At 38.7% G+C, this 24620-nt stretch overlaps 1 protein-coding gene across 11 annotated transcripts in view; it reads right to left on the bottom strand.

Annotated features, from left to right (window-relative positions):
- KANSL1 (KAT8 regulatory NSL complex subunit 1) overlaps window positions 1-24620 on the bottom strand; it is a 207458-nt gene that overhangs the window by 52109 nt on the left and 130729 nt on the right. For all 11 annotated transcript variants that reach the window (XM_054255966.2, XM_035300252.3, XM_002748107.7 and 8 more), the window contains 2 exons: window positions 21199-21340; window positions 8775-8876 (listed from right to left, as the gene is read on the bottom strand). In XM_054255966.2, coding sequence (XP_054111941.1) covers window positions 8775-8876; window positions 21199-21340 — 244 coding nt within the window. The remainder of the gene's footprint in view (window positions 1-8774; window positions 8877-21198; window positions 21341-24620) is intronic.

Raw genomic sequence — 24620 nt, forward strand, 5'->3', positions numbered from 1 at the left:
CAGCCTGACCAAGATGGGAAAACCCTGTCACTATAAAAACAAAAAACAAAAAAAGACAAAATTAGCCAGACGTGGTGGCACATGCCTGTGATACCAGCTACTTGGGAGGTTTCAAGTGAGCTGAAGAGTGCAGTGAGTGAGTGTGCCACTGCACTCCAGCCTGGGTGACAGAGACCCTACCTCAAAATAAATAAATAAATCTGTCTCTTGTCGTTTATTACAAAGGGAAAACTACTAATTTTACAGAAAAGAAACCTGTCAGGGACCATCTTAACCAAGGGAACAAACCTATCATCACTATTAGGTGAGCTAAAGAGTGCACTGAGTAAGTGACGGCGCCATTACACTCCAGCCAGGGTGACAGAGTGAAACTCTATCTCAAAATAAATAAACCTGTCTACTGTCGTTTACTACAAAGGGAAAATTGCTAATTTTACAGAGGAGAAATCTGTCAGGGACCACCTTAACCAAGGGAACAAACCTATCATCACTCTTAGAAAGACAAGTCAACATCACGAACCCCCTGATGTGGTGTAGAGAAGGGTACAGTATCTTCTGTGGCGTTCTGTTAAAAAAAAAATCCGTAACTTCTAAAAATGAGAAAACACCAATTTGTGGAACGCTATATAAAATAATTGACCAGAAATTATTGTATCCAAGTCACGAAAGACAAAAACTGAGAACTCTCACATACTGAAGGACATTTAGACATGAGAAAAGTAAAAGCAATAACAGATTCTGGACAACAGAAAGGACATTAATAAGAAAACAACACAGAAATTCAAATAAAGTATGTCTATTACTTTGTATTAGTTCAATGTTAATTTCAATGTTAATCAATATTAATTTTGAGGTTCTCATCATCATACAATGATTATTGTGGCAATATGTGTTACCATTAGGGGAAGCTGGGTGAAAATTATATGGAGACTCTGCGCACTACTATTTCAACTTTTTTCTGCCTAAAATTAATTTATTTATTTATGAGTGACACAGTCTTACTCGGTCGACCAGGCTGGAGTGCAGTGGCCCAATCTTGGCTCAATGCAAACTCTGCCTCCTGGGTTCAAATGATTCTTGTGCCTCAGCCTCCCAAGCAGCTGGGATTACAAGCATGTGCCACCATGCCTGGCTAATTTTTGTATTTTTAGTAGAGACAGGGTTTCACCATGTTGGCCAAGCTGGTCTTGAACTCCTAACCTCATGTGATCCAACTGCCTGAGCCTCCCAATGTGCTGGGATTTTTAGGTCACCATGCCCAGATTTAAAATCATATTTTAAAAGAAGAAAAAAATGTATCTAGCATTAATAAAACAAACTTCATTCATGCGTAAATCTGTTTAGTCTACAGGTTCCTATCAGTTACAGGATAAAGTACTCACTTTTTAAAATAAATACAGAATTCATTCTGAATTAGCTGAAACATCCAACACTCCATCAGAGAAAAGTATTTGCAGTTCCCCGATAATGCCAGGCTCTTTCAAGCCTCTGCTGAATTACACTTTACTACCTGCTTGAATTCACTCCCTACACCATCCTTCAGCAAGTCCCTAAGACTCAGAACAAAGTACATCCTTCCCTAGGAAGCCACCTTGGCTGACTTCCTCCAGTACTCCCATCATATGCTCGTTGGACAAATAAGAAGCATTCAAGAAAAGACAGATATCTGGTTCTACTTACACTGTTTTTCAGACACGAAGTGCAGAGTCTGGAACAATAACAATGAGTTTTTAACTAACTTTCATTAACCATCAAACATGGTTAAAAGCATATTATACATCTTAAAGAAGCCTAGAAATCAGGTAGCGTGACTCCTCCAATTTGGTTGTTGCTTTTAAAAATTGTTTTGAGCTGGGTGCAGAGGCTCATGCCTATAATCCCAGCACTTTGGGAGGCTGAGGCAGGTGGATCACCTCAGGTTGGGAGTTCAAGACCAGCCTAACCAACATGAAGAAACCTCATCTCTATTAAGAATACCAAATTAGCTGGGTGTGGTGGTGCATGCCTGTAATTCCAGGTACTTGGGAGGCTAAGGCAGGAGAATCGTTTGAACCCGGGAGGCGGAGGCTGCGGTGAGTCGAGATCACGCCATTGCGCTCCAGCCTGGGCAACGAGCAAAACTCCATCTCGGGAAAAAAAGTTTTATCTATTGGCCCGGTGTGGTGGCTCATGCCTGTAATCCCAACACTTTGGGAGGCCAATGCAGGCAGATCACGTGAGGTCAGGAGTTCGAGACAAGCCTGGCCAACATGATGAAACCCCATCTCTACTAAAATTACAAAAACTACTGAGTGTGGTGGCACACACCTGTAATCCCAGCTACTTGGGAAGCTGAGGAAGAAGAATTGCTTGAACCTGGGAGGTGGAGGTTGCAGTGAGCCCAGATCGTGCCACAGCACTCCAGCCTGGGTGACAGGGTGAGACTTTGTCTCCCCTCCACCACCCAAAAATAAAAGGTTTTGGAAGTACTTTACACCTCTATTTGAAAATCAATTTTCAGGAGAGAGATCCAAGATGGCCGTCTAGCAGCAGCTCAGGGTTGCCGCTCCCAGTGAAGGCGCAGGGAGTGAGTGGACGCCAGACTTCCAGACGAATTTTTGTTGCCTATGGACCAGGAGATTTCCAGCGGAGGAGCCCCACGGGTCACCAGCGCGACTCTTTTGGCCGGCGCAGCAGTTCTCAGTGCAGAGTATGTGGGACTGCGTGCCCTTTTAGTTGGCGTTTGGAGCTCCGGGAAGGCAGAGTCACCCATTCAGCTGATTGAGAGGGGGAATGAAGCCGGGAGCCAAACCGGGAGATTCCCAGGCAGGAAAGCTCTAGGAATCTTAGCGCCAGCTGTTTCAGCCGGCACAGTCACCGCAAGGGAAATTGCATAGATCCCGGTGCCTTTTCAGCAGGTGACTGGGGCACTTGGGAGAGAATTGACCGTTCAATTAGGAAAAGAAAAAAAGGGGGCTCCGAGGCGGGGAACCAGGTGATTGGGCTTGGCTGGTCCCACCCCCACAAAAAAACAGCAATTGGAAATGCTGAGGGTTGAGAGTTTCACAGCAAGCACAGCTGAACCTGGGAAGGTCCAGCTCTGTGGGGGAAGGGCATCCGCCAAAGGAACAGAACTAACATTACCACCAACAAGCTGGAAGTCCACTCAGAGACCCAATCTGAAAGTCAGCAATTACAAAGACAACAGGTGGATAAATCCACAAAGATGGGAAGAAACCAGCACAAAATGGCTGAAAATACCAGAAATCAGAATGCAATCTCCTCCTTCAGGGGATCGCAGCTCCTCATCAGCAAGGGAACAAGGCCTGATAGAGAATGAGTGTGATGAATTGTTAAAATCAGGCTTCAGAAGGTGGATAATAAGAAACTTCTGTGAGCTAAAAGAATATGTTCTACCCCAATGCAAAGAAACTAAGAACCTTGAAAAAAGGTTTGACGAAATGCTAATGAGAATAGACAATTTAGAGAGGAATATAAGTGAATTAATGGAGCTGAAAAACACAACAGGAGAACTTCTCGAAGTATGCACAAGTTTTAACAGTCAAATTGATCAAGCAGAAGAAAGGATATCAGAGGTTGAAGACCAACTTAATGAAATAAAACGAGAAGACAAGATTAGAGAAAAAAGGGTAAAAAGGAATGAGCAAAGTCTCCAAGAAATATGGGACTATGTGAAAAGACCTAATCTACATTTGATAGGTGTACCTCAATGTGACAAAGAGAATGAATCCAAGCTGGAAAATATTCTTCAGGATATTATTCAGGAAAACTTTCCCAACCTAGCAGGGCAAGACAATATTCAACTCCATGTAATACAGAGACCACAAAGATATTCCTCAAGAAGAGCAACCCCAAGGCACACAGTCGTTAGATTCACCAGAGCTGAAATGAAGGAGAAAATGCTAAGGGCAGCCAGAGAGAGAGGTCAGGTTACCCAAAAAGGGAAGCCTATCAGACTCACAGCAGACCTCTCAGCAGAAACCCTATAAGCCAGAAGAGAGTGGGGGCCAATATTCAACATCCTTAAAGAAAAGAACTTTCAACCCTGAATTTCATATCCAGCCAAACAAAGTTTCGTAAATGAAGGAAAAATAAAATCTTTTGCAAACAAGCAAGTACTCAGAGATTTCATCACCACCAGGCCTGCTTTACAAGAGCTTCTGAAAGAAGCACTACACATAGAAAAGAAAAACCAGTATCAGCCAATCCAAAAATATACCAAAAGGTAAAGAGCATCAACATAATGAAGAATCTACATCAACTAATGGGCAAAACAGCCAGCTAGCATCAAATGGCAGTATTAAACTCACATATATTATTATTAATCCTAAATTTAAATCGACTAAATCCCACAATCAAAAGACACAAACAGGCAAATTGGATAAAAAGTCAAAACCCATCGGTATGCAGCATCCAGACCCATCTCACATGCAAGGATACACAAAAACTCAAAACAAAGAGATGGAGGAAGATTCACCAACCAAATGGAGAGCAAAAATAAATAAATAAATAAATAAATAAATAAATAAATAAATAAACAAACAAACAGCTAGCAGGAGTTGCAATTTTGCCTACAAAGATCAAAAGAGGCGAAGAAGGACGTTACATAATGGTAAAAGGATCAATGCAACAAGAAGAGCTAACGATCCTAAGTATATACGCACCCAATACAGGAGCACCCAGATACATAAGACAAGTTCTTAATCACTTATAAAGACACTTAGACTCCCACACAATAATAGTGGGAGACTTTAACATCACGTTGTCAATATTAGATCAACGAGACAGAAAATTAACAAGGATATCCAGGACTAGAACTCAGACCCAGAACAAGTAAACTTAATAAACATATATAGAACTCTCCACCCCAAATCCACAAAACACATATTCTTATCAGTACCACATCACACCTACTCTAAAAGTGACTACATAATTAGAAGTAAATCACTCCTCAGTAATTGCATAGCATTTCACAGGTTTAAATGAAACATTGGTTGGCTGCTTATTTATTATTTTCCTCCTTTATTCCTTCCTGTCTCCATTGTTAAGCACAATTATTGGCATAAAAGAGGTTTTCAATACCCATTTTTAGACTGCATTCTAGCCTGGGCAATATGGCAAAACTCCCGTTCTCTCTCCCTCTTTCTCTTTCATTTTCTCTTTCTTTTTTTATCTTCCACCACCCCCCCACCCCTGCCACCAAAAAAAGAAAATCAATTTTCAATTGTTACCAAAAACAACACAAAATACAACAAACCTTGCTGGGATTTTTCACCGGCTTTGCACTGAATCTATGTGACTAACATTGACTCTTCTAATATACAAATATAGGATACGTCTCCATTCACATATGTAATCTTCTTCGTAAGTTTTATGGTTTTAGTAATAAAATCATTAATGCTACTGAAAATGGAACTGTTTCTCAGGGTCATTCTTCAATTGTTTGCTCTAATAAATAAAAAGAGAATTATTTTTATATATTGACCCTGTATCTGGAGACCTTGGCTAAATTTATAATTCTCACAGGTTTGGGCAATTCCATGGGGTTTTCTATGCATCATATCTGCAAATACAGGCAGTTTTGCCCTGTCTTTTCCAACTTCCATGTCTTTCATTGCTCTTTTCTTGCTATACTGCAGTAGCTAAGACGGAGTACAATGTTTTTGTTTGAGGATGCAGGGTCTCATTCTATCGTCCAGGCCAGAAGGCAGTGGCGTGATCTCAGCTCAGTACAACCTCCACCACCTGGGTCAACCAATTCTCTCACCTCAGCTTCCCAAGTACTGGGGACTACAGGCGCACACCCTCACATCAGGCTCATTTTTGTATTTTTTGTAGAGAGGAGTTTTGCCACATTCCCCAAGCTGGTCTCTGAGGCTTAAGCGATCTGCCCACCTTGGCCTCCCAGAGTGCTGGGATTACAGGCATGAGCCACTGTGCCTAGCCTACAATGTTTCTAGGATATATATTCTTCCTAATTGTAGGCCAAAAAGAAAAAAAGAAAAACACTTTCCCCAAGTAGTATGATGTTATTAAGCACTGGTTTTCTTTTTTTTTCTTCCTATTTTTTAGAGTGCATCACAGCTCAGGAATAAGGCTGTCTTCACCTTTGATGTTCATGACTTTGACTAAAATGTAGTTCTCGTGGTTATTATTCTTAAAGTTTCAGGATTTTTTTTTTTTTTTTGAGACGGAGTCTCACTCTATTGCCCAGGCTGGAGTGTAGTGGCCTGATCTCAGCTCATTGCAACGTCCGCCCCCTCAGGTTCAACCGATTCTCCAGCCTCAGCCTCCCAAATTGCTGGGATTATAGGTGCCTGACACCATGCCTGGCTAAATTTTGCATTTTTAGTAGAGACAGGGCTTCACCATGTTGGCCAGACTGGTCTTGAATTCCTGACCTCTGGTGATCCACCTGCCTTGGCTTCCCAAAGTTTTCATCTTATTTTTTTCTCTTTTCCCTCAGGACTAAGAATCATATTCTTCTGTTTATTCATATATATAATAATGTTCTATTGTACAGAGACGATGTATGCAATACATTGTAGAGACTCTGGATTTAGTTAGCTTTTCCTAAAGAGTGTTGATTTTTGTTCTAACAGGCATACTACTACTAATTGGTTACCTTGATTTTGTGGAGTTAGTTTTATGTTTTCATAATGTATAATGGGGTCTATTCTGGTTCCCTCCTTAATCCTATGTTGAATACCTTAGTCCTGGGAAACATTCTTTAACTCTGTAAGCAGTAGCCTTTATTGTTTTCGATGAAAAGCCTCAAGTCTAGTTAGAATTCAAACTTCAAATTCCATCTTTCCTGCATCAGGCAATGATTATCTTCCCTGCTCAGCTCCTTCAACATTCCAATTGTTGCTTTCCACTAGGCCCTACAAAATCTTCCCTAAAGGCGCAGTTCAGGGGTGAGCGCAAAGATCCCAAAGAGGTTCAAATAGACTGTGGCCCTATGCCCTACCCATCTCCCATAACTTCCTCTTTGCCACTATTCCCTCCTTCAATTTCTACCTACTTGGCAGTCCAGAACTCCATCCTCTGATAACATACAAGCCCATGAAGCTGTGACTATTGAATTCTAGAAGCCAGGGGCACATGGACTGGGAATGCTCTTATCTCCTGGGAATACTTTTTGTCTGAAATTTTGTTGACATTCTTGAGTAATGTACCTAGTAATATGCACAGATTCCAAGTTTGTCCTTCTTTGCCCATTATTTTTTTCTTAAGCAGGGGAAAGCAAACTGCTATTTGCTAAAGAAACAGAATGAGAAAGTGGGGAAGATAAATGGCATGTTTCAGAACTCTAGAGAATAACTCTCAACTGCTTTTTACATTCTCTCTTTCCAAGGGTACATCCTCTTTGTTCAAAAGGAGTCTTATTTCATAGAAGCATTTACCTGTACACACATGACTTAGGGGCAGCTTGTGGATTTTTTAAGACAATGAAAATCAGTAACACAAGGAGGGAACTGTTATGCCTCATCCTTCAGAAGTGCTGAGGTGAGAGAAAACAAGACTATGGGGAGATCACTCAAAAAAAGTTTGGAATCCCTAAATTCTATATGCAAATATGTAAGTATCTATATAGAACTTACTCCCTATCACATATGCCTCATGTTTCATGTTTCCTGTATCCATACCACCATTTATCTGTTTTCTTTCCCACTTAATAATTTTTACCCTGGTTAGATCATTCACTAAAAGTTTCATTAATAACTTTTTTAAAACTTCTATAAATAGCATACAATGAACTTACATTATAGACTGGAATAGTGGCAAAATTTGGCATTCTACTCTTCAACTTATTCAAAACGACTTTCCAGTTAAGAACTATCAATCTTCTCATGCCTTCACATTTATCTCTAGCAACAGTGGCTGGCTTTCAAAACTAGGTGAGAGATCTTTCCAAGATCTAAACATCTCCAACATCTGCCTTAAAGAAAAGTTAGTTTCTACCACATTATGAGTACCTGTTAACAATGATAAAAATAAATAAAAGACAACTATAAAGTTAGTTTATTTGCAGATACAAGAACAGCTTGCTTAACTCATCATTTAAAAAGCCAGCACTTCATACTAGCCTTATTATTTGAAGCATAATCAAAATAATAAACTACTGTTGGGGGACTTTGGAATTTCAAATTAAGTTATGGAGACTTAGGAAATATGAATATTCATAAAACCCAGTAATCTTTTAGGCAAAGTAAAAAAGTTAAAGAAATAAACAAGCGCTCTAAAATTAACTACAATATTGAGAGAAACCAGGAAAGAGAAGGAATCACAGTAGAGCTAAGATACAGAAGGAAAGAGAAAATGACAGTTTAATACTCATTACAGAAGGAGAGTCAGTCACCCATAGGGATCATTTCCAGTGTTCTTATGAGTTTAACCTGTGGTCTAACCTTTTAATGAAAAGGTTCTGTATGTAAGAGTGGCCCAGAAAGGTTACCTTAAGTCTCAAAGGTGTCAGAGCCACACCCAGGTCTCCTGATTCCCAATGATACTCCATAATGCCTTACTTGCTCTGGCTGTAGTGTCTCGAGAGTTGGAGCTACTTTTAATCCTATGGTCAGCTACACAGCTACAGAAGGGGCCCTAGGTTGCCTATTCAGGAATTCGTATCTTAAAATGCCAAAAGTAATAAAAGTAGATATGGTCCCCCTCCTTCTGCCAATGCAAGGATCCTAGTTACAGAGAATAAACGGTGTACTAAGGCAACATGCTGAATTCCCATCCATTTCACCCTTTCTATCATTTATACTTACCAATTTATCAGTCCCATGATCTGTCTTCACCTCAGAACTAAGTGGAAGAAATAAGTCTGGTGTATGCTCTGGGGGAGGTGCCTCTCCAAGAACTATCAACCCCTGCAGGATAGAGAGGAGAAAAACAGCATAAATGAGCAGTACTAATTTCAAATTTAATTTAGGAATTCGTCTCAAAAGGACTGCTGGGGTGTACTAGAGGTCCCCTCTTCCTTACCCTATGGTTCGGGAACAAACTATACCAGCAGCAGCTTTGTTTTCCCAAAGAGTAATTTCAACAAGAGACAGACCCAAGTTCCCCTCTCTTCCACCTGACTGCTCTGACCACATGGCTCTTGGCCATTTAGCATCCTTATTCACATCTGTCAGATCTGAAATCATTACCAGATTATGGCATTTTATACCATATTACTACACTCGATGAGATTAACAGCAGCGATGCAGTTTTTCTAAGTCAACAAATGTGGTTTACGAATTACTAAGCTGAAAATGCTACTATTCTTAATCATGTGCTCCACTAACAATACCTGAACAAAACTGAGTGAAACAAAGGTGGAATAGTCCCCTACAATTTATCAGAAACCAAGAGCTTCTTAAAAACTGGTCCAAAGGCACCTATTTTTCATAAGCATAAATATTACTTCAGATTAAGTTCCTGCTTGACAATTTTAAATTCAGACCTTTGGAAATTCATTCCAGAAAACAATTAAAAACATAAAAAGAAATAAAAAATGAACCCACAAGTCCTCCCCTTAGTAGGCATAATGAGTCAGGCCTGATAAAGGCAGAAGTTATTTTATGAAAACCACAAAATACTACACACACCATATATATAAGAAGAGGTGACGAAAATAAGGCTATGACACTACATAACTGAAAGACTAGGATGCAAGTGATCAGGTTTCTCAGTCTCTTTCTCTGGTCTAGAAAATAGATATCTAACTAGATTAAGAAGCTCTTAATGGAAGTGTTATATCAGAATCACCTGGTGGACCTTATCAAACTATAATGGCTTAGGTCCAACATCTACTCAGTACCTCTGGGGATTGGGCCAGGCAGTCTACCTTTTTACGGCGGAAGAGAGTGGGGTGGGCACAGGGTGTGGTGGGTACATGGAGGTGGGTCTCTCTCTCTCTCTTTTTCTCTCCCCAGCTGTTACCCAGGCTGATATCAAAGTAGTGGGCTCGATCAATCCTCCCACAGCCTCTGGAGTAGCTGGGATGACAGGTGCCTACCACCATGCCCAGAGCTAAATATTCTATTCTTTAAAAGCTCCCCTAGTAGGCCCTAAACTCTTAAGTTGAAAAATACTAGACTTGATTAGTTTGGATTCTCCATCACCATCCTTCAAAGAACATCCTAAGGATAGATTTTTGGGGCCTAGAGATTGTGACTGTATTAGTCTGAGCTTTCTAGGCCATACAACAGACTCTTATGAGCCATTAAACCAGATGATCCATCCCTGTGGTCCTTCTAACTAAAAAACATACATGAAATATGGGATGCAGAAAAAAGGGGAAAACATTAAGAAAGAAAAAATGATATTTTATTTGTTTTCAAAAAGAAATATGTACCTGTTTTTCTCCTGAAAGCAAAAGCAGCACTGCCTACCTATTCTGGAATAAGACTACACTTAGCCTATATCAAAAATGAACTTTAGAGGGCAGGTGTGGTGGCTCACACCTGAAACCTCAGCACTATGGGAGGCTGAGGTGGGTGGATCACCTGAGGTCAGGAGTTCAAGACCAGCCTGGCCAACATGGTAAAACCCTGTATCTACCAAAAACACAAAAATTAGCCAGCATCATTGCACATGCCTATAGTCTCAGTTACTCAGGAGCCTGACGCAGGAGAATCACTTGAACTCAGGAGGCAGAGGATGTAGTGAGCCAAAACTGCACCACTGCACTCTAGCCTGGGCAACAAGAGCAAAACTTGATCTAAAAATTTTTTTTAAAAAATGAATTGTAATCTCCTCAGAAAAGAGAGAAAGGCCCTTAACCAGTAAGCAAGAAACATTTGCTCTGGTTATAAGAACTTGTGCTTCAAAATATTTTCTTCCCTAAATTAAAAGCATAAAATATACCTTATGAACTTTAGCACATCGAAGTAAAAACTATTTGCAAAAGACAGCTATCTTGTACACTATTGCCTTCTCAATACGTTGTATTCAATAGCTATTCTTGCTTAAGAGCCCAAACTGCCTTTCTGGTTCCTAAATAAAGCAAGCCAAAACTCATCTTGGTATTCAAATTTTCTCATAATCTATTCCTAACTTTTTTAAAAACTAATTTCCAACTACTTTCCCCAAATACTTTTGTTTTTGAGATGGAATCTCACTCTATCATGCAAGCTAGAGTACAGTGGCACAATCTTGGCTCACTGCAACCTCTGCCTCCCGGGTTCAACTGATTCTCCAGCCTCAGCCTCCCGAGTACCTGGGACTACAGGCGCCTGCCACCACAACTGGCTAATTTTTGTATTTTTAGTAGAGATGGAGTTTCTCCCAATATTGGCTAGGCTGGTCATGAACTCCTGACCTCATGATCTGCCTGCCTCAGCCTCCCAAAGTGCTAGGATTACAGGCGTGAGCCACCATGCCTGGCCTCCCCAGATATTTGTTAGTGTTACACCAATCTCATCATCTCCTAGACAAAAGTTTCAATGTATGTGAAGTTGTTGCTGCTGCTGGAGGTAGGGGTTAATAGTAGAAGGTTAAAACACATGCTGATTGTCTTTATTCATACTGATTTTTATATTTCATCAGTCCAAATTGCATTTATACTTCCAGAGAGATTTTTTTTTTTTTTTTAAATAATAGAGACAGGGTTTCACCATGTTGGTCAGGCTGGCCTTGAACTCCTGCCTGCCTGGCCCTCCCAAAGGGCTGGGATTACAGGCATTAGCCACTGCACCCGACCCCAAAGAGATTTTTGACAAGTTCCATCTCCTTCCAAAAAAATGTCCCTGGTTAATGAGTTTCTACTGGCTTTATCCACACTGGCAGACTTCCTAAAGCATGATGATTTTATCTTACATTCTGTGTATTTAAATTTCATTTCCAGAGCAGACTCTTATGCCACATTATTTATTTTACTTATTATTGCCTCAGTTTATTGTTTGTTGAGATAGGGTCAAGCTCTGTCACCCAGGCTGGAAGGCAATGGCCTGGTCATGAATCACTGCAACCTCCCCCTCCAGGGCTCAAGTGATCCTCCCAACTCAACCCCATAAATAGCTGGGATAACAAGTGCATGCCACCACACACACAAAATTAACATAGTTAATTTTGGGGTTTTTTTTGGGAGGTGGGGTAGAGATGGGGTTTCACCAAGTTGCTCAGGCTGGTCTCAAACTCTTGGACTCATATAATCCACTTGCCTCAACCTCCCAAAGTGCTGGGATTACAGGTTCAAGCCACCACACTCAACTTTTTCTAATTTTTGGTAGAGATGGAATTTCACCAAGTTGTCCAGGATTGTCTCAAACTCCTGGACTCAAGCAATCAGCCTGCCTTGGCCTCTCAAAGTGCTGGGATTACATGTGTGAGCCACCATGCCCAGCCTTTAATTGTTAACTAATGTTAGCTTCTTGAAGATGTGGACAAAATACAAATATATTTAAATTCCCCATGTCCCCTAGCAGAGTCATGCACCAAGAAAATAAATGCATTAGCAAATTATTTGTTGAGTTGTATAAATTTTTTCCTAACCAGAAAATATTGTTTATAATAATTATAGCTAGAAGATAAATAAATCCAACAATTAGATATAAAATTACTCCTTCAATTTTTCTTTTTCAGTTATATGAAATTCAGGACACAGCTAATATTTTCCAAAGGGAAGAATTTTTTCTTAAACGACAGAATAATTTCTAAATGCAACCCTCAGAGAGACTACAAAGACACCTTCTCCTAAGAGAGCATAACGAAACTTGGTAAAGACCATTCTATTCATCACCATCATTTGATAGACCCAAAGAGGATGTAGGTCAAAGCTAATGTCTCTACAGGCCAATACATGGCAGAACTGAGGCAAAAGGCTGTGTTTAACTACTATGTCATTTTTCTTTTGTTCATTTAAAACAATCATTTATCCACTCATCAACATTTGTTAGGTGCTAAGGATACAAGAAAGAATGGGAGACCTATCCCTCTCCCCCAACCCATCCTTCAGAGTGCTTATTGCATTCTAATACTGGGGGCAAAGAAATACAATATAAATAGGTAAATGTTATGTACTACATTAGAAGGTATTAAATGCTAAAGAGAATAAAATATGGGATAGTGAGGGGATTAAGAAGTGGAAATGGTGGGCTGGTCGTGACGGCTCATGCCTGTAATTCCAGCACTTTGGGAGGCTAATACAGGAGGATCACTTGAGGCCAATTCAGGACCAGCCTGGGAAACATGGCAAAACCCTATCTCCACAAAATAATAATAATAAGCCAGGTATAAGGAGGATCACTTAAGTCCAGGAGAAAGAGATACAAGTGGGAGGGGAATTACAAGCACATACCACCATGCCTGGCTATTTTTTTGTATTTTTAGTAGAGAACATGTTTTACCACGTTGCCCAGGATGGTTGCAAACTCTTGGGGTCAAGCGATCTACCCGCCCTGGTCTCCTAAAGTGCTGGGATGCAGGCATGAGCCACTGTGCCCTCTCTGGATGTCTATCTGAAGACAGAATTAACGAGCTATGTAAATGTGCTTATAGGATAGGAGGGAAAAGAGACAGAGACACTGCCAAGGTTTCTAGCTTCCACAACCAGAAGAATGGAACTCTTAATTTGTTCAGAGGGCACGTGAATATACATCAATTTTAATTAAACCTATTTTTGAAAATATGTGCTCAAGTGTTACACTGATGCAACCGACAGTCATCCATACACTGTCCATTGCTCCCAAGATATGTAAGTTCACTACAGCATTCAAAACTAAACACTGGATCCTCTAATTTAATATTGTACCTCATACCAAAAAGGATGAAAACAGCTAAAAAGAGGCTAAACAAATAAAAAGTATCCAAGTAGGTAAGAGTCATTCATGCAGGTAGCATCTATTGAGTGGCTACCATGTGCAGGATAATGTGAAAACACAGTAATAAAATAAAGAGGACAGATTCTACCATAAGGAGCTTATGTTCATCTAGCTTGGACAAGCAAAGTATTATGACAGTACTGTAACAGAAGTTGAGAGGTGATGTCAGAGCAGAAAAGAGCCTACCTGAAGACACTGGTATCTCCCAAATATATTTATTACATTTTGAGCTATAATTATTCATTAATTATACACTTAATGATTTTGCCCTTTTCTGTATACAAGATTTTATATACCACAATAACATTTATTTGGGATAAAATTTACTCGTGTTTAATAGCCATGAAAAGAAAAGTTAGCATTAGCTAAGAAAACTTCATAAGGTTCTACTCCACATCTGTCATGGCTACCCCAGCGTGGGCTTCCCTAACATTCCAGGTTTAAACTGGGTCAAGGTTGAATAGCTGTCACATTAGCCTTGGGGCAATAAACATAGGGCTGCTGTACTATGAAACAGCAACCAGTAGACACCGAAGAAAAAGGTCAAGAGTCTCCTTTTCCTTCATCCTGTCCCAAGTCAGAACCAGGATCATGCTTAGGCTGCACAGGCCTTGAAAAGGGTGAAGCAAGCTTCTGCTTTACACAAGGACCAAAGAAATTGAAATGGGTCACAGTTATATGCAGCCTTAATACCTCCTAAATGATTCCTCTGTGGATACACCCTCTCTTAACTGTATTTGCAATACAGCTAAGAAGCAATTTCACATACTCACTTCCTTATATCACTCTATCAGGTGAACCTTCCCTATGCATCTCAAGATAAACCAGTGACCCCACTGCAAATCAGTTCCACAAGAATTATTCTGGGCTACCTGGACAAGACGGCTGTCTACAATGTTTTTAAATCCCTATTAAGATGAAAACCTCGACAGCTTTACAAAAACTTTGGAGAAAGGTGTTCTAAGCTTCTGCGGTTCCCATTCAGCTCTTTGTCTATTCAAAAGTTTCAATGCTCTTCCACCCACCATCCTCAGTAACATTTTCATCCTCAGCTATAGTTGTGTAATCTCAAAGAATAGTTAGAAGAAGAGATTTTTAAAAACAACTAAGGGTTAAGCCAGTGCTTTTGGGAGGCCAAGGCAAGGAGAATCACTTGAGGCCAAGAGTTTTGAGACCAGCCTGGGCAACATAGTGAGACATCATCTTTACAAAAAAAAAACTTAATTAAAAAAAAAAAAAAAAATCAGCTAGGCATGATGGCCCTTGCCTATGGTCCCAGCAACTCATACTTGCAGGGGTAAGGTAGGAGGAAAGCTTGAGCCCAGGAGTTTCAGGTTACAGTGAACTATGATCTGGCCACTGCACCCCTGCCTGGGCAAAAGGGCAAGACTCTGTCTCTTAAAACCTGTTTAGTCCCTATGCTTTCCCTTATTTAACAGGTATGAAATTTCAATAAATATCTTCCACTGAAATGATGAGAAGGATGCAACAGCAGAGTTATGTTAGGGAAAAAATGCTTTAAATAAAGAGTGCTGAGTTTAAATTTAGCTCTGACTTTTACAAGCCTCTGAAGATTGAACATTAAACACATACATGAGTAAACCTTTAATTAGCATATACTCAAGGTACATACATTGTTTTCTTTTCTCCTTCTAAGGCATGGAAGAGCCTCTTTAAAAAACAAGCTAACAAAATATGAAAATTCAGAGAACACAACAGTAGGCAGAAGTAGTACAGAGAAGTTCCCAGAAATTATTATTTTTTTTTCTCCAGAGAGCAACAAGAATCATTATTCCCAAAAGGGACTCTACTCACTTCATAGCTTTGAAGATAATATCTACCTTCTGACAAAACAGAAATTGGTGTCTGGATCCTAGAATCAGTAGCAGAAGTTTCAAATACCTTTATGTTTTTGCAGGGGGAGGGGCAATATATCACTTAAAGAAAACTGATGTTAACATGCAACAATGTAAATCCTTAAAAAAAGAAAAAGCAAAGGCTGGCACACCTATAATCCCAGCACTTGGGAGGTCAAGGCGGGCAGATAACCTGAGGTCAGGAGTTCAAGACCAGACTGGCCAACAGGAGAAAACCCTGTCTCTACTAAAAATACAAAAAATTAGCCAGGTGTGGTGGTAGGTGCCTGTGATCCTGGCTACTCGGGAGGCTGAGGCAGGAGAATCACTTGAACCTGGGAGGCAGAGCTTGCAGTGAGCGGTGATTGCACCACTGCACTCCAGCCTGGGCAATAAGAGTGAAACTCCGTGTCCAAAAAAAAGGCCGGGCACAGTGGCTCATGCCTATAATCCCAACACTTTGGGAGGCTGATGCAGGTAGATCACGAGATCTAGACCATCCTGGCCAACACAGTGAAATCCCATCTCTACTAAAATACAAAAATTAGCTGGGCATGGTGGCACATGCCTGTAGTCCCAGTTACTTTTGAGGCTGAGGCAGAATTGCTTGAAGCCAGGAGGCAGAGGTTGCAGTGAGCACAGATCGTTCCACTCACTTCAGCCTGGTGCCTGGGGAAAGAGAGAGACTCTGTCTCGAAAAAATTAAAAATCAAAAAAAAAGAGGGAGGGAGGGAGGGAGGGAGGGAGAAAAGACCCACCATCCCTCCAGTCTCCCACCCAAAGACAAATTATAACTCAACAGCGTATCACCAAGATTCAGCCTCTCGTCTAGATTCATCTCCAAAAAAGGCCTGTACAACCCAGGCAAACTCTGGCAAATCTTGGTGCAGCACTGAAAACGTGAACACCAACCCACTTAACCAAAACACAGAAAAAAATTTCTTCCATTTCAATAACTTAAAAAAAAAAGGCACTTAAAGAGATTACTAACTTGAGCAACAGCTCGGCAACCTGCTACTCAAATCTCAGCTCTGCACTCACTTGGATGTGTAATAACCATGAACATACTACTTCACTGCACTGACCTTCCATTGTTTATCTCAAAAACTGTGGATGAGAGTAAAATGCTTAGCACAGTGCCTGGCATATCACAAGTGCTCAAAAACTTCTATCATAGTGTTACATAAGGACTAAATGCATTTCCTTCTAATATGGAAATCTGGACACAGATACAAATAGAAAGATGGTCAATGTGAAGACGGAGACAGCAATTGCAGTGGTGCAACTATAGGCCAAGGAACACCAGGGACTAGCACAAGACCAGACGCTAGAAAAAGACAAGGAAGGATTCTTCTCTAGAACCTCCAGAGACAGCATGGCCCTGCTGACCCTCTGGCCTCCAAAACAGTGGGAGAACATATTTCTGATTTTTTTAAGCCACCCTCCCTATTTGTGATAATTTTGTTATGGCAGTCTAGGAAACTAACACAATTGTTGAAAAAGAAGTGTATAAACACAACAGGTAAAGCTGTGAGTTTTCCTGATGCATTACCTATTGGAACTATCAGCCTTGTTTTATTCTTCCTATCAGAACTCTGTAACAGACACTGTATACTCAGACTGCAAACAAAGAAAACGTACTGTAAAAGATTGTCTATGATGTTGTATTTTACAGACTAAGAAACTAAAGTTCAGAAATGTTAAGTAACTTTTCTTCTCAAAGTTCATGTAAGCATCTGATAGCAAAGTCAGGACTAGAAGCAAAAATTAACCAAGTCCAAGTATGGTGCTTAATACAATATACTTTGAATGATGAAACTCTTGGATAATCAACATACATTCATGTGCCAAATAACATTATGGTCAATGACAGATCACATATACAATGATGGTCTTGTAAGATTTTAATACAGCTAAAGATTCCTGTCTTGGCTCAAAGCACTACTCACGTTGTTTGTGGTGATACTGGTGTAAATAAACCTACAGTGCTGCTATTCCCGTAGAAGTATAGCACATACAATTATGTACAGTAAGAATATAATAGTTGATTATAAAAAACGGTTACTGTCAAAAAAAACTTGTTTTTATAATAAAGTGTTGTGCATTTACTATACTATACTTTCGTTAGAGTGTACTTCTCACTAAAAACCAGTTAAGTGTCAAATAGCCTCAGGCAGGCCCTTCAGTTGGCACTGTTACAGGCGATGAAAGCTCTGTATGTGTTGATGCCCCTGAAGACCTTACAGCGGGACAGGCTGTGAAGATGGGAGACAGCAGTATTGATAAATCTGACCCTGTGTGGGCCTACATTAATGTGTGTGCTTGTCTTAGTTTTTAGCAAAACAATACAAAAAATAAAACTTTTCATTTTAAAATGAGAAATTTTAAAGACAGAAAAAAGCTTGTTGAATAAGGTATGAAGAAAATGCTTTTGTACCATTACAAGTGTTTGTGTTTTAGGCTGTTATTACAAAAGATTTTAAAAGTTTTAAAAATTTAAAATTCATAAAGCAAAAAGTTACAGAAAGCTAAGAATAATTTATTATTGAAGAAAAAAATCTTTAAAATAAATTTAGTGTAGCCACCATTTATAAAGTTTATAGCAATGTAATGTCCCATGCCTTTACTATTCAGTCACCCTTCAGCTACAGACTCACCCAGAGCAATTTCCAGTCCCGCAAGCTCCATTAATGGTAAGTGCCCTATAAAGGGGTACCATTTTTATCTTTTATACTATATATTTTACTGTACTTAGTTTCTATGTTTAGATACGTTCAAATATATAAACCTTTACCACTAACTGTCTACTAAAGTATTCAGTATAGCAGCATGCTGTACCGGTTTACAGCCTAAGAGCAATAGATTATACCATATTGTCTAAGTGTATGGTAGGCCAAACTACCTCAGCTTTTATTTATTTATTTGAACTGGAGTCTCGCTCTGTCTTGTTCAGGATGGAGTGCGGTGACGCAATCTTGGCTTGCCGCAGCCTCCACCTCCCGGGTTCAAGTAATTCTCCTGTCTTAGCCTCATGAATAGCTGGGATTACAGTAGCCCACCATGACAACCAGCTAACTTTTTTGTATTTTTAGTCTAGACCGGGTTTCACCATGTTGGCCAGGCTAGTCTCGAATTCCTGACCTCAGGTAATCCACCCGCCTCGGCCTCCCAAAGTGCTAGGATTATAGGCGTGAGCCACCATGCTCAGTACTCAGCTTGTATTTAAGTACACTCTATGATGTTCACACACCAATGAAATTACCTAACAAAACATTCCTCAGCTTCCCTTTTGTTAAGCAACATACAACTAGATACACAAAACTCCAGATTATTTTTCAGATATTTTCAAAGTTTCTAAAAACTGCTCCATCATTACTTCTGAGTGATGAGCTGGAAACTAAATGAGGTGAGAGTATCTTCTCATACACAGCTAGTAAGACTACAATTACAAACTGACACACACTGCCAGAATACTTCTCTAAAGTATTCATTAAAAACATAATAGAGCATTAATTCCTCTAAGATAAAGATGTTTATCATGGTATGCTTTATACAATAATTTTAATAGTAAGCATAAAACTGAAATCGTCAACAAGGAAAGGCAATAGCATGTAGCCAATAAAAATGTTTCCCAAAAACCAACTGGGAAATATTCAGGGCACATATATAACATGACTGTGTTTAAACAAATTATTTCTGTGCTAGGAAAATGTACCATAATGTTGGTGATGAGATAATTTTGAGCTGTTGGGTTTTTTGGGGGGAGGGGGAGGGAACGTCTTTTATACTTCTGTGTAATTCCAAAGTTTCCTGAGAAGTGATACACAGTATTCCATCAATTCTAAGAGGTACTTTCCCCACACGTCAACAACTTTTAAATCAAGATGCCTCTTACAATTGCTGTTATGCCCTAGTTTGAAATCTTATCTCTATTGTACTTAAAATAATGATAAATCTTAAAATCAATAGCATCTTAAGTTCTATGAAATGTGGCACTTTTGTAACAGGGAACTAAAATAACCTAACATACACACGTATATATAAACCCACATATATATGTATTTATGAATGTATATAAAAAGATGAAGCAACACTTATGACTACTATTGTACTAATCTCAGTTGTTACTAAGAGACTCTAGTTCTCAAATATAGAAATTCCCACTTAACTACTAGCTATAAAAACCTAGAAACAGACACTGAAGAGGTGTCTCTGATAAAGACTGTGTTTTTCTCCTCAGTATAGGCATATCCAGTCACCTCTTAGTTATTCTTAGTCACCATTCCAGTTCATGTTCTACAAATCTCACTTTAAAATTTTCTTTGTGAAGAGGTGGGAAAGCAAAATATTCACCAACTCTAGAATGTTTATTAGTTTTGTTCTAGCTAATTTTTAAATAAGTTAATCAGAATTTAATTTGTACACTACCCTAAGGGAACAAATTATTAATAAAGTTAGTCCTCTGGACTGTGTCCTCAAAGTATGCTCTACTGAACTTTTGGAGATATACAGATCTCCCCCCCCAATTTGGAAAGAAGCTGGAAGTCTCCAGTGAAATTTTTGGAACAAAAGTTTAAATGATTAGATAGCCCACAGAACTTTCACGTCAAACCCTGATAATTTCTGCTCATTTTACCAGTTGATCAATCTTTAACTTTTGGCCTACTAAGTAATATAATGCCTGTCGTTCACAGTAAAGCAATTTTCTTAAGGCTTTGACTAGTACTAAGGTCAAAAAGGCATTCTGACCTTTATTATTTAGTAGCAATAGACTTTTTCTAGACATGGATCTAGATAAAGATAGAGCTCAGCCACACTAAGCTCATATAAAACATACTTTGCAAGAATGTAGGCTTCATGAGGTAGGATTTTTGTTCACTATTTTGACCCTACTATGGAGAACACTGCTGATAAGTAGTAGGTACTTTTCCACAAATCTAACAAATATGACAGTTACATCAACAGCTTGCTTGCATTATGTTTGTTTTTCTTGTTTCCTGTTAGCTCAGATACCCACGCTATGTTGTTCTAAATGCATGTTCAATTAACACTAAACACTATTATATTCTAATAATGTTTTCCTTTTTATGAGACAGGGTCTTAGTTGTGCCACGACAATCTTAGCTCACTGCAACCTCCACTTCATGGACTCAAGCGATCCTCCCACTTCAACCCCCTAAGTAGCTGGGACTACATGCACATGCCATCACCCTTGGCTAATTTTTGTATTTTTTGTAAAGACAAGGTCTCACTATGTTGCCCAGGCTGGTCTTGAACTCCTGAGCTCAAGTGATCCTCCTACCTTGGCCTCCCTAAGTACTGAGATTGCAAAAGGGAGCCACCACACATGGCCACATCAGGTTTTTAAACAAATTAAACCACTATATCAGGTCATTAAACCATTTACCTTGAACTTTAAGAACAGGATTATGGGTAGGGGATTATTAAAGGGGTGGGAGGGGATGGGAGAAAAGCGATAATGATAGTTTTCAGCTGTACTGAAGAAACACCAGACACTTATCCCTTACCTTATTAGCACGTATCTGTTTGTAAATGTCTGTTTGCTGACGAATTCGATATTCCAAGTCAGAAACATGAGCCTGAAGCCAGTTCCAGCGGCTGACAATAGCTGCCCGGTCTGCAGCCCATCTCCATTCTGACCTGCGTCTCCTAAAAGGAAATAAATTGAGTGAAATGCAAGACTAGCAGTAATATGTATACCAGATAGGATGGGGGTGGGGGCGGAGGTGGAATAAAACTTGTAAAGGCCCTTGCAGAGACTAACTCTAGTGTCAAGAAAAACCCCAGACAGACAGAGACAGACACTCCCTACTCCCCAGGATGCACTATAAACTTTCATATAGATATTTACCAAATTAACTAAGTGGAACTGCCTTCTAGCATCCTGATCCGGCACACAGTTTCTCTCGACATAGCATTAATTTCTCTGGAGATTAAAAGTATTGTTCATGGTAAAATAAAACATATATTAAGAATAATCTATACAGAAAATCCAATTGGCACTAACCATTATTAAAACTAAGAATTCAAAAATAAAGAAAAAAACTAATATTCAGCAAAAGTGTTCAGTAAAGAATATTAGAAACTAAGAAAAAAATAAAAAACATTCATTTTTAAAGTATCATTCATAACACCAACAAAAATGATACATTAAAAATCTTTATAGAGAAAATAATAATGCCTGAAAGCATAAAGATTTATACAAATAGCAGGATACACTTTTTTAGGATGGCAATTCTAATGAACATCTATAAATTTAAAAAAAAAATCCAATCAAATTGCCTACGGTATTTTTAATGAAAGCTGAAAAACAGATCCAAAAGTTCACATGGAATAAAGGACCAACAGCAAGAAATTTGAAAGAAGAAAGCATGATGCAAATTCACATTATCAGATATCCAAATTTGCTGCAAAACTATATAGAGCCTCAAAACTTAGAACTAGATATATAAAGGATACAGGGAAATTTTTTAAAAATCGAATCAGTGCAGAAAAGATTAAACTATTCAATAAATAGTACTAAAATGACCAGTTCTTTAGAAGGAAAAACTAAAATTAGTTTCCTTCTTCATGACATAATTTTTAAAAATTGGCATTTCATATTGCTAAATATGAACAGCCAAAACTTAAAAGAACATCTTTGGAACTTAGAGCAGGAAGTATTTATTAGATAAAGCACAAAAACATGACCTACTTTTCAACATACAATAGAAAAACTAATAAAAGGCAAATTATATTTTGGTGGAAGATATCTAACACATATAACTGAAGATTAAACATTCTAACAGAACTCTAAGAAATAGATTAAAAGGAAAAAAGACAATCTTAATAGAGAGATTAAGGAAATTCACATAAAAGGCAAATAATAAACACACAAATGTGTCATCTCATTAAAATTTGCTTAAAATATAAATATTAGGTAAAACATTAAAATTCTGTTTCAAACCTACATCTGGAAAATGCCATAGCCCGATAAAGCAAACAACTGATAAGAAACGGCAAAGAGCAATTCATACATCACTGGTAACAGTTAAAACTGGCACCACCATTTTTGAAAAATAATTTGGAAATACTTGGCTAGGCGTCAAATGTGGATAACCAACCATTATGATATTCTATTTCATTTTTCTTTCTTTTGAGAGGCAGGGACTCACACTCTATCACTGAGGCTGGATTATGGTGGTACAATCATAGCTCATTGCAACCTGGAGTTCCTATGCTTAAGCTATCCTCCCACTTCAGTCTCCCAAGCAGTTGGAATCAGGAGCATACTACCATACCTGGCTAAATTTTAATAAAAAATTTTGTAGAGATGGGATCTTGTTATAGTGTCCAGGATGCTCTCAAACTCCTGACCTTTGGCCTCCCAAACTGCTGGGATTACAGACACGAGCCACTACACACAGACATAAAATTGTTTCTGAGAACATAAACTACACATTCCTGTGCATGAGGAAACAGGTTCACTGCAGTAAAGTCTGTAATAGCTAAAAATTAATTATATTTTCTGTAATTCCAGCACTCTGGGAGGCCGAGGCGGGTGGATCACAAGGTGCAGAGATCGAGACCATCCTGGTCAACATGGTGAAACCCCGTCTCTACTAAAAATACAAAAAATTAGCTGGGCATGGTGGTGCGTGCCTGTAATCCCAGCTATTGGGGAGGCTGAGGCAGGAGAATTGCCTGAACCCAGGAGGTGGAGGTTGCAGTGAGCCAAGATCGCACCATTGCACTCCAGCCTGGGTAACAAGAGCGAAACTCCATCTCAAAAAAAAAATATATATATATATATATATATATATATATATATATATATATATATATATTTTTTTTATTTCTGCTGAAACTGGTAAACTATAATTTATTCACTTAATAGAGCTTTCTATAGCAATAAAAATTAACTACAGCTATATGTATCAACATGACTAAATCTCAGAACATGCTGTTGAATAAAAAAATTATTAAAAAAAAAACTAAACAAGATTAAGTACACCCAAGTGGTAAAGGAATTTGATTAAATACTATCTAGCAATTTAATTACTGTATGTATCAACATGACCTAATCTCAACAATATGGAATGCAAAATCTGAATGAAAACAAAAAGAATAAACAAACATTAAAAAGGATTACTAACAAAACAGGTAAGTGAATGTATTTTAAAATGCATAGAACTGACATACAACAAATTTACAATCAAGGTCCTCATTACCTCTGGAAAAGAGATGGAGAAGTTGGATTTTAGCTCTATAATATAATGTTTGACTTCTCATGTAAAGAAAAAAAAAAGAGGGAGAAATGTGGCAACATTAACATTCTTTAAATATTAGACATGGTGTCTACTACATTCTATAATCAAAATACTTCATAATATACCACAAAACTATTTTTCCAGAAAGCTGCAGCAGTCACACTGCCCTCAGTTCCACTTCCTATCAGGATACACACACTCACTACTAAAACTTGTGAGTGACTATAGGTGAACTTTAACACAGTCTCCCATAAAAGCAAACTACAACATAATGTCAATAATAAAAAAGAACAAATCTGACTACAATAGGGTAAAAAATGAATACTTAATCATACCATAATAATTAAGACCAAGGAGAGTAATGGTATTTTAACTTTTGTATAAAGCAAACATAAACCATTCAAGTCAACCACTGTGATAAAATATTATAAATTATTTCTCATTTTAGAAAGAAGACATTTTACAGTTCCCTAATTTTGATGGAACCACTTCAGGATAAAGATACTTTTAAAGTACAGTTATCTGCTTCAACCTTGGCTGCAGGTGTAGTTCTACCCCAAATCAGGGAAATGATCTCAAGAGATCAGTAACAACCTACGGATCATACTTGAACAAGAAAAATGCCCCCTACCCACAAAGAGACAAAACTAGTTAACCCTCATGTTTTATTCCCATCTTTT

This window comes from Callithrix jacchus, chromosome 5, assembly GCF_049354715.1.
Source record: "Callithrix jacchus isolate 240 chromosome 5, calJac240_pri, whole genome shotgun sequence".
In the NCBI taxonomy this organism is placed as follows: domain Eukaryota; kingdom Metazoa; phylum Chordata; class Mammalia; order Primates; family Cebidae; genus Callithrix; species Callithrix jacchus.